This window comes from Bos javanicus, chromosome 2, assembly GCF_032452875.1.
Source record: "Bos javanicus breed banteng chromosome 2, ARS-OSU_banteng_1.0, whole genome shotgun sequence".
NCBI lineage: Eukaryota > Metazoa > Chordata > Mammalia > Artiodactyla > Bovidae > Bos > Bos javanicus.
Genome location: NC_083869.1, coordinates 133,329,286 through 133,340,319, shown reverse-complemented (window position 1 = coordinate 133,340,319; position 11,034 = coordinate 133,329,286). Strand labels below are relative to the sequence as shown.

General features: G+C 59.6%; 1 protein-coding gene across 4 annotated transcripts in view; it reads right to left on the bottom strand.

The window, feature by feature from the left end:
- Nucleotides 1-11,034, bottom strand: part of CAPZB (capping actin protein of muscle Z-line subunit beta) — a 140,005-nt gene that overhangs the window by 6,506 nt on the left and 122,465 nt on the right. For all 4 annotated transcript variants that reach the window (XM_061395021.1, XM_061395012.1, XM_061394993.1 and 1 more), the window contains exon 6: nt 10,616-10,732. In XM_061395021.1, coding sequence (XP_061251005.1) covers nt 10,616-10,732 — 117 coding nt within the window. The remainder of the gene's footprint in view (nt 1-10,615; nt 10,733-11,034) is intronic.

Sequence of the window (11,034 nt, the reverse complement as noted above, 5' to 3'; positions counted from 1 at the left end):
AAGAGGGAGACAGAGCTGGAAGCAGGTGGTGATAGGAGAGAAACAAATCATTTAAAATGATTAGGCTTCAGTGTCAAACAAATCCGACTCCATGACACAGACCTCCCTGAAAAGCTAGAGCACGCTTCAGAGGTACCAGAACTCTGCAGAGGGTGGAGGCTGACCCCACTTCCGTGACAGAAGGCAGACTGGAGTTGGAAGTTAAAACACTGGCCTGACGCTGATCCAGGCCACAGCTTTTGACAGGACCGGTAAAAAAAAGCCATCTGCCGGCGCGTTTTCAAATCAGATGCTCTAGGAGCCAGCGCGGGCTGGCTGTGGACACGACCTGCCGTGAGTCTCTGGTTTCCGGTGGTGACGGGGATGCTGGGCTGAGGAACACAGGCTCCTCGAGAGCGCGTCCCTGCGGCAGCTTCCCACCTAGGATGCCGCGGCCCTGGCTGGACCACGGCCCGCCAGTTCCCCGGGGCCGCCCGCAGGATTTCCTGCCGGGCCCTGGGTCCGTCTGTTTGTGCAGGACCTAAGGGAAGGCGCACAGGGTTTGTGGGGCGACGCCACTGGAGTCAAGGGTGCAGGTGATGGACGGGTCACTCCTGGAGAGAGGCACGGGTTGGCGGTGGAGCACAGAGCTTCGGGCCTCGGTCTGCCTGCCCCTCCTCAGGACCACCAGGCACCCGAGGAAACAGGCAGGCAGACGTCACAGAGCCTGTCCAGACAACAGCCCTGCTGGACTTCTGCTCCAGCGTGACTGCGTGCAGCCGGGCAAACGCAGACCACGTACTTTGGCTTAGACGTTAATCTCACCACCAACAACGTGGGAAACAGGTCCAGCAGAGAGACTTGTGGGTTTGGGTGATTTCGCTTGACAGGAAATGCGAGGTGCCTGCTAGGACAGTGTTCGTGTGCCTTTCAGGGTCAAAATGAAGCTGCTCCTGGTGCCCAGGTCAGGGGCCGCGTGCCCAGCCCCTTCCCTGATGGAGCTGCAGGGCCCCCTCTCGGCCCGTCTCCATCAGCACAGCTGGGTTCAGTAGAGCCATGGACACGCTCTTCTGCGTCAAAGGTCTGCATGCCCCGAGCCCAAGAAATGGGAAAGCACGTGGGCGTCTCAGGCCGGAAGGAGAAGGACGCGGGAGGCCGTGGCCGCGCTCTGAAACCTGCTGCCTGGCGGGGCAGTCCAGCGATGGCGGAGCTGTCACAGTGCCCGCGCACACAGCCAGGAGCCCCGGGTCCCTGGAGGGGTCCCCAGAGGAACGGGCGGCCCTGTGGCATGATGCTACAAGCCGGGGAAGGGGGGGAACCAGAGTGGAGTGAAGGTCTGGAACCCAAGTCCTCGCCTTCCAAAGCCAGGACACCAAGTCTCTGAAAGGGAAGACGCCTGGCTCTGGGCAGACCACTCTGCGGAGGGCTGGCCGAGCCGGAGAGGGGGCAAGATGCCAGCAGGACCTGCTGCTCCGCCCCAACCCTGGGGCCTGAGCCCCCCAGGCACTCTAGCCAAGGGTCCCGGGGAGACTCTATCTTCAGAGATTCAGGGGTCCCCACAAAACGGGAAGCGCAAGCTTGTGAACTTCATCATTTCAGCATGAGAAGCGCCCCCACCGGGCAGAGCTGCAGCATCTGTGAGACGCGCTCAGCCCTGACGGCTGGAGCGCACGCGTGCTGAACGGGCTGGGAACCCCACCTGCCACAGAGAAGGACGGAGGCTGCCCACCCAATCCTGAAAGGTAATCTGGACACCAACATGCTGGCACCAGGGTTCTCTCCTCCCCCAGAGAGGAGGCTCCTGTGCCTGGCCTGATGGCTGCTCAGGGCTGCTCTTCTGGGCAAGCAGAGGCCTGCGGCTCTGACCCAAGTGGATTACGTCCTCCCACAAATCAGCTTCCCCTCTTCCCCAGCTCCACATGGACGGTGGATCCCTGGCACACCCAGGGAAGCACGGAGGCGGTGAGCTCAACCAGAATCCCACCTTTAATGAGCACCAATCACCCAAAGCTGAGGCCAGGACCAGAGGCAAAGGGCTCAGGGCCATGGGGTCAGCGAAGCCCCATCGGGTGTCGGGCAGCTTGGGCATCATCTCTGCTTCAGAATCAGAGCTGTCTTCCAACAAAGGGAGAGTCTGGCACTGCCAGGCTCTCAGAGGTCAGAGAGGCCTGGGCAGGGGCGTGAGCCTTCTTTGGGAGCAGACTGACTCCCCGGGAGGACCCAAGGGGCTGCGTGCGAAGTTCGAGGCCAGAAATCTGACCCCAAGGCAAAGGCCCAGCAGGGCCCCAGGGGAGGGAAGGAAGAGGGTGGGCTGGAAGGGGGGCAGGGGCCTGGCACACGGACGTGTTTCCACGGCCCCCCTGCCGACTCCCTCCACACCTGGTCAGGGTCAGCTCGCTGGCAGTGCTGACCCACCAAAAACAGAACTATTTTTGCAACGCGGATATTATTACATCTCATAAAAGCAGCTGCCAGAGGAAAACATTTTTATGGGCTGTGGTCGCACAGATGTTCCACAAGGTGGTTCCAGCCGAGTCTGAAGTCAGAGCCCAGCCTGCCCACCCCCATCCGGTACCCCGGAGGATGCGGAGGACGTGGGCCTGTTTAGAAATCAGACTGTTTTCCTCAAAAGGGAAAACGTGAGCAGAGGGCCGGGCGGCACTTCTCCGGGGCCCTGCGGGAAGCCAGCCCAGCAGGCAGCTCCCACACTGCAGCCCCAGGGCCAGGCCTCGGCCCAGAAAGGCCTCCATCTCCTTGCTGCTGCCGTACTCGGGATGAGCCAACACCCGCCCCGGGCCCAGAGTGGTGCTGGGCTCCATGGCTGCACTGTTCCTGGGACTTGCCTCAGGCCGGCTCCAGATCAGCGTGGGGCTGGAGACCAGGGCCTGGCGCACTGGCAAGCCGGAAGATAGTGGTTGGACAGCCTCTCAGCGGAGCTTCCATCTGCCCAGTTCAGGAAAAATTTAATAGAGCCTAGCTTACATGGTACATGGTACCAGCAGCAAAAGCTACTATTTTATTTATCGGGCAGAACCCGTGCCTCAAGGTAGCTTTTATTTCTGCTCTAACAGTTTTTCCAAAAGGGTGTTATGGGCTCGCTGGTGAAAATGCTGAACTTCAGAGAAGGGAAGTGGTTTGTCCAGGTCACACAGCTGGAAGGAGACTGGGCTGGGATTGGAACGACGGCCTGGATGATTCCAAAACCTGTTTTCTTCCCGGAGACTTCTCAGTTTGCTCAATCTCATCCACGCTCCTTACCGGAAAAATCAAGGCCAGACCACAGTGCAGAGCTCAGACATTCCAAGCGGCTCCGTCCCTGCCCTCCCTTGGATCTCCACTCCGCCCTGCCCGACCTTCCTGGTGGGGCACGGCACAGGGCGGCAGCCTAGACCTGGCTCGCCCCTTGGACCAAGCCGGGGCCGTTCCACCCCAGGTCACCAGACGTGTACGGGGGTGCCCCCAGAATCCACACCGTGAAGCCTCTCCACCCCAAACCCAGGAGCCTCAGAGAACAGGGAGCAGCTGCAGCTGGGCCTCCCCCAGGAGAACGCCCTCCCTGAACCACCCCCAGCCTGGCGCGGACCCGGCCTCCCTGCGTCTGCAGGGGAGGCCACAAGCCTCTGCCCAGCTCGAGTACAGTGCCTGGCCTGACTGCCCAGCAAGGGTCGAAGCGGGTTTCCCGGCCTCAACCCGCAGGCAGGGGTGCTGGCTGGAGCCTCACTGCATGCAGACGCCGTGCGGGGGGCGAGGGACCGGCCTCACTTCCCCTCCCCTCCCCATGAGACATTCCACCTTTGTTGTTAAATCCTTAGAATCTGGGAAAAAAAAAATCAAACGCACATCTGCAGGGCCCGGCCCGTGGGTTTCCTTCCAGAGACCCGGGGTCCCGCCTTTTCCCACGCCCCTCTGACGCAGCAGTGACCTCGCGACGCGGCGTCCTCGCGGGCGTGCTGGAGCTCGGCCGGCGGCCTTCCCGCGGGGCCCCGGGGGCCAGCGTCCGCCCTCGCCCCCACAAGGTCGGGCTGTGAGAGCCCCTGTGAGGACCACCCCCACTTGCCTCCCACGGCCCCAGGGCTGCAGGGCCTTGCCGAAACACGGTGTCCACTCTGTCCTGCACGGATGCACGTCCCTAAGGGGCGCCCTTTGGTGAGGCGGGCACACGGGCAGGGCTGTGGGCGGCGGGGAAGGTGCCGCCGTCTGAGCTTCCCACCGCGGGTGGGCCAGCCACGCTGGCACGCTCACCGAGGGGAAAGACAGTCAGTGCGAGCTCCCGCTGTCCACACCGAGCAAGGAGGGCACGGAGGCAAAGCCCGAGGAGCCAGGGAAAGGGGCCCTTGGGGATGGGGCGGGGCGGCAAATGCCGCCAAGCCCGAGCTGGGGCCAGGCACCAGCGACTTAAGACTCTGACCTCCCAGCACAGGCACCTGGGCTCGATCCCGTCAGGGAGCTAGGTCCCGTATGCCCCAGCTACAGACTGCACACCCACTACTAGGAGCTGGCCCGGCCATCAGTCAATCAAGACAGGCGAGGGAAGCGGGAACGTGGGGGGGCCTGGGGTCACCCCAGGAAGGGTGGCCCAGGCCGCTGTGGCTGTGGCGTGGCCAGGGCAGCGGGGCCCTCCCTCCGCACACCCAGGGTCAGCAGCTGCGGCCTCATGGAGGCACTCAAGCCAGGGAAGAGCCTCTGAGCCCAGGGCACACACCTTGGGTGTCACCCCGAGATTCTCTAACCCACCCCTCCTCTCCTCCTGCCTCTGCCCTTCCTTGTATTTCCTGCCTGAGGCCCCTTCACTGACCCGCTGGCCACAGGCCAGATGCCCGGCCCCTGGGGCTGCCCCACTGGGTCCTGGCCACCCCTCTCCTGGGCGGGTTCAACGGCCCCCTCCTGCCAACCCGGCCTCCACTCCACACACAGAGCCACCTTTTGAAGACACACATCTGATCAGTCGACTACTTAAAAATCTTGAAGCCCTCCTCACTGCTTCCAGCAGGGAAGGCGTCTCCTGTGGTCAACCTGGTTCCTACAAGAGACACCCAAAGGGCAGCACGGCTGAGCACGGCGCAGGGAGGCCTGGCCCCTCCACGGGCCTCTGCAGGTGTGGCCCACTCGCCCACGGCCACTGCCCACAGAGAGTCCCCGGGCGCCCACGGGGCAGCGTCCTGTCTACACTGAGCCGACTGCTCACATCTGTGGAAGTGCTTATCGAGCATCTCACGAATGCCAGGCACAGGGGACAGATTAAGACCAAAAAATGCAGTGTGGCGGAACGCAGCCTTTTTTCATTCTCCTAAGGGACAGATCTGGGTCCACATCCCAGCTCTGCCTGCCGCTTCGATAAGTCACCACGGGGCAAACCACTGAAGAGCCGGAACCCCAGTTTCCTCACCTGCTAAGTGACGCTATGCTGTTCACAACCCGACCTGTGGAGACAGCCCGCACCACCCCACGTGTCCACCCTATCACTGATCCGCTCAGCTTTCCTGGAACGCCCTGGCCTCCCGTCCAAGAGAAGCAGAGGAGTTTTCCCCAAGGTCCACCTGGGACAAACAGCGAAACCCGCAGCCCTCGTTTCCCCATTTGAGCAGAAGCTGCACATCATTAACTTAGACCTGTCACCCTCGTGGCTTCCCGGGCCCGCCTCCTGCAGTTACTTACATTGGAAACCAGCCCCGGCTTTACCGTGCCTCGGATGAGTTATGTGACCGGCCGCGAGGATGACAGAAGCCTGAGTCTCCTCATTAGAGCCGAGAGCGCAAGGCAGCCCACACAGGCCCGCGGCCCAGGCCGGCGCACTGAGGACAGCCTCTCATCGGGCCGGCGTTTGGCTTGGCAGCAGGCGCCGTGCACGGCAAGCCGGAACCAGGCCCTGGCCGTGGGCTGACAGCTCTGATTTAAACTATTAGGAAGGCTGGGGATTAAATATTTGTCCAGGTCACTGTAAACTGGGTGGAATTATAAACAGTTCAGAGCGGTAAGTGATGCAGGAAGCTGTCTCCGGATACGGATTTAGGATTTTCCAGCACTCCTCGGGTGGCGGGGCGGGGGAGCCAGCCGCCTGGGGGTTCCACTGCCCCGCCTCATCAGTGCCTCCTGGAAGCAAGGGCCTATTTCCTTGTGGAAGGATGGGCTCTGCCCAGCAAGCACTCGCCTTGGTTCTGGGAGGGTTTGGAGACAGCCCTGCCCCGAGGCCAGATAAGGGGACCCCTGAGACCCCCTGTGGCTCCAGACAGGTTCTACGTGGAGAGTCTGAGGCTCCAACCCTCAGTGCAGGGACATGCCTTGCACTACTTCTGTTCAAGAGCCTGGAGACGCTTCTGAGACTGCGACACAAATGCAGTTAAGAGTTACCAAGGTGGAGAGCTGACTCACTGGAGAAGACCCTGACGCTGGGAAAGACTGAGGGCGGGAGGAGAAGGGGACGGCAGAGGATGAGATGGCTGGACGGCATCACCGACTCAATGGACATGGGTTTGAGCAAGCTCCGGGAGTTGGTGATGGACAGGGAGGCCTGGCGTGCTGCAGTCCATGGGGTCACAGGGAATCAGACACGACTGAGCGACTGAACTGAACTGGAGGTCAAGAGTGACGGGACACACGTACACCTACGGCTGATTCGTGGTGAGGTATGGAAGAAAGCCGGAAAAGGAAACGGCAACCTACTCTAGTATTCTTGCCTGGAGAACCCCATGGACAGAGGAGCCTGGAGGGCTACAGTTCAAGGGGTTGTAAAGAGTTGGACACGACTGAGCAACTAACACAGAAACACACGGAAGAAACCGTTGCAGTGTTGCTGGTGATCATCCTCTGATGTAAAATATACTCAATAAATTAAACAAGAGTCACTACGGGACTCCCCTGGTCGCAGCAGTGTCGGGTGCTCAGGCCCCATCCCTGGTCCGGGAAGACTCCACGTGCTCTGAGCTACTAAGCCGTGGGCCACGACGACTGGAGCCCAAGTGCCTAGGACACGTGCCACAGCGAGAGGGGCTGGCGCACGGGACGCCCGTGCACCCCAAGAGCAGCCGCCCCAGCTCGCCGCAGCTGGAAAAGCCCGTGTGCAGCAATGAAGCCCCCCAAAAATAACCAAGCTCCCAAATGATAATTTCCGCCACGTTAAAAAACAATCAATGGCTATTAAAATACAATTATCTTACTGAAAAAAAACTCTTGATATTAAAAGGGATCCTCATGGAGTTCAGGCTGAAGATGGGAATGGACGTCCTCAGGGCTGCTGCAGGGCTGCCAGCCCAGCTTCCCGGAGGCCTGCGGGTCCCCTCCTGGTACACAGAGGCACCACCGGCCCGCGCCGGCCAGGGCAAAGGCCTCCCCAAAGGACAGCCTGTGACGAGCCCTAAGAGTGGACTCTTAAGCAAGGGTCTTGAACTTGCTTAGAAACTTAACGTAGCACATGAAGTAGGAAGTGAAGGCTGCTCTAGGAGAGGGGGCACCTCGTGGTCTGAGCTCTCCCAGTTCACCTGACACATGCTTGGAAGGGGATCTTGGAGACGAGCTGCTCATGATAACCTGAGCCAAAGACGGCAAGGCAACGGTACACAGCAGCTGTGAAACTGTGGCTCGTAAGGAACACGCGCTTGTCATTTGGATGACCCACACCCATCCCTCGTGTGCCTCTGGTCTTCATCCATGGCTCCTGGCTCACAGATCCCGAGACCCTAGGAGTTTCCTGAGAGTGAGCAGCAACAGCAGCATCTTTTACGATATTCGGTCTCATCTGTGCTTCCTGACATCAATCGCTTCAGGGCCATAAGGGGAAACAAGTGCCCTGTCACTCACAACAAGCTCTTTCCACCACGGCTGGGTTCATGTGAACGAGGTGAGTTCTGGAAACCACTTCAGGATGGGGCCTGGCTGCCAGGAGCACCAATCACAAATTCCTGGTTTCCAGGCGGTGGAGGGAGAAGGGCTGGAGGTCGAATCAATCACCTGTGAGTTAATCAATCACGCCTTTGTCAGGAAGTCTCCGTGTGTTAGCTGCTCAGTCGTATCGGACTCTTTGTGACCCCATGAACTGTAGCCCTCAGGCTCCTCTGTCCGTGGAAGTCTCCTGGGAAGAATACTGGCATGGATTGTCATTCCCTTCTCTAGGATCTTCCCGACCCAGGGATCAAACCCTGGTCTCCCGCATTGCAGTCAGATTCTTTACCATCTGAGCCACCAAGGAAGCCCAAGGAAGTCTCCGTGAAACCTCACAAAAAATGGGAATCAGAGAGCTTCCAGGTTGAGAAGCCAACCAGCTTCCAGGTGCCACTGTGCAGGGCCCCAAAACTCCACCAGGACAGCAGGCCTTGTTTGAGACCTCACCCTGCGGATCTCTTCATCTGGCTGTTGATCTGTGATGTTTAAATGTCCGTTGCAATAAACCTGCAGGCTAATGAGTAAATGGGTTTCTCTGGGTTCGGCGAGCAGCTCTAGTAAATTAATGGACCCCAAGGAAGGGGTCGTGGGAACCTCTGATGTGTAGCCAGTAGGTCAGAAGCGCAGGTGACAACCTGGACTCGCCTGGAGTCTGAAGGTGTGTCTCAGGGGAGGCGGGCAGGCAGCCGTTTGGGATGAGCCCTGAACACGCAGCCTGACACTGTCTCCAGGTAGAGTGACGCGCAGGACGCCCTTGCTGGGGTCGCAAAACTGCTGTTGGTGGCATAGGGCATTACCCCCACCCCCGCCCAGGAGAGTAGTGTCTGTCAAATGTTAATGGGCACATAAATTACTTGGAGACTTTTATGAAATTGGGGTCTCAATTTGGTAGGTCAGGGTGGGGCCCTCGCTCTCTGGATCTGTGAGCAGCTCTGCGGTGTGCGGCACTGATGCAGGGCCCTCCTGCACCAGGCTGTGGGCAGGAAGGTGCCACCGAGCTGCAGAGGACGAGCCTCTCGGGGAGCCTGCCTGCCCCGTCAGGCTTGCAGGACCACAGTGACAGGAAACAGCAAAGCAAGGCTTCTCGCCACATCAAAGGAGCCCGAGGTGCAGAGACGCGCTGAGTCCTGAGGACGAGGGTGAGGCCGAGCCTGGAGCCACCTGGTCCCAGCACAGCAGGGAGCTGGCTGGGAAACGGCAGGCAGCATTCAGCCACAGGTACCTCAAACGGCATCTATTTGGAAATGTGAAGTCTGCTTAGGTGGTGAATGAGAACTGAACCAGCTCACCCTGAAGACCAGCGCCCTACAACTTCCTCTACGGAAGTCTCTGACAGCCATGCCGGAGAGCTCTGAACTTGGCTGTGAATGACTACAAAGACTCATTCGTCTGAGTTAATGCGCGGGAACAAAGCCAGAAGGAACAACAAACCCAGGGATGATGGAAACCGAGACTCAACGTATCTGTCACGGGCAGAAGGGACAGAGCCCAAAACGCGGGTCCACAGGGAAAACCTCGTTTTAAGAAAGATCAACCACACAGAAACAGAACAGGAAATCCCTGGACCGTCAGTAGTTCACAGGAAAGAGGAGGGGGCGGGGTGCCAACCCAGCCAACCGCACACCTGCGGGGCGCCCGCCAAGTGGCAGGGGACCCACCCTGGAGAGCAGGTTCTCTCCTGATGCCACTTCCTGCGGAGGCTGACGTGAAGGAGGGCAGCACGGGGCATCCCGTCGGGTTGGGAGATGCCCTCTGCACTCCTCCAACGTGCAGACACTGTGCCTCACACAGGCTGTGGACAGCTTTAGCCAGACACTCGTTTTTTTTTTTTTTTCTGTATGAGATGAACGGATACTCTGGGGTTTGGAGAGTGCCCTGGTTGGGTGCAGAGTGGAGGATGCTGGTAACTGTCATTCCCTTGTGACCCCATGTCCCTGGGGCGCTGCTGGGGGTGGGGGGGCCGGGAGTGGAGCAGAGAGCAGACGTGACCACCAGGCAGCTGCCGGGGGAGGCTGGTAACTGGCTCGGAGACTGAAGCAGGCTCTCCTCCTTCTGAAGCCCTGCAGCTTCCAGCTCAGCCAGTTCTCTCCTTCTGGGGACTCTGATGGCCAACCCCCAGCGGCCTGGTGCTCAGACCCCCTGGCTGCCATCACTGCTCACGCTGCCCACATCGACCACCCCCCCAAACTAAGAAAAGCTGCCCGATTTCACTTCAGGAAACTGACACCCCCTGTTCGTCTAACTCGACCCACAGGTAGTCACGTGACCCTGGCCCCCGGAAGTGATTCTGTTCTGGACAATCAGCCCGAGGCAGCAGGGAGACGCTCTCCCCCAGGATGGCCAGAGGTCGCCAGGCGCCCCCACGCAGAGGTCCAGGGTCCCGCCCACATCACGTGCGTCTGAGACCCCGCTGGGCTTGACGGCGACGGGGCTTCGCAAGTGTGTGAGCTGGCTTGTGTCCGTTTTTGCTTACGCTGGTTAGTTTTACTTCGGCCACCTGCGAGCAGGACTCACGATTAACAGATGAATCCACTTGAAAATGTAACCAGCAGCACATCCCAAACATACAGGAGCACCTTACTGTAAGCACCTTGACCCAAGGGAAAAGTCTCCCATGACTGAGTCTCAGCAATCACCCACAGGCCTGCGGGGCACCCCACTAGTCACAAGGCCACCCCTGGACCCTGTGGGGGCAGCTGCCCACGCATCTCCACACACGGCCAGTGCTGGGGCTGGCCTGGGCACTGCCCACTCGCTCTACCTGTCTGGTAAGGCTGCCTCCGAGGTTCATGGTGCCAGAGCCGGACTTGTTGGTTTGCAGCCACAGCATCACCGTGGAGGTCAGCTTGTAATGGGCGGTGCGACCACTGGACTTCTCCTGCAGGACGAGACAGAGATCAGAACCTCGCCTGTAACCCTGAGCTAAGCCCCAAGGGGCCCCTGAATTCAGGTCATTCGAGCATTCCCTTCCTAAGACCTCACCATGACGTGACCTTGTAAAAATCCCAAACGGTTTTTAAATTTAGGGGTGAATCTGCAATCATGTGTACCCCAATCCTCTGGGGATCTTTTTTATCAGTGACGACTGCACTCCCGACTTATCTCTGTCCACATGGCTATGGGCACTCACAGGAAGCAGCAGGGTTTTACACATCACAACATCGCCTCATCGAGCAGCAC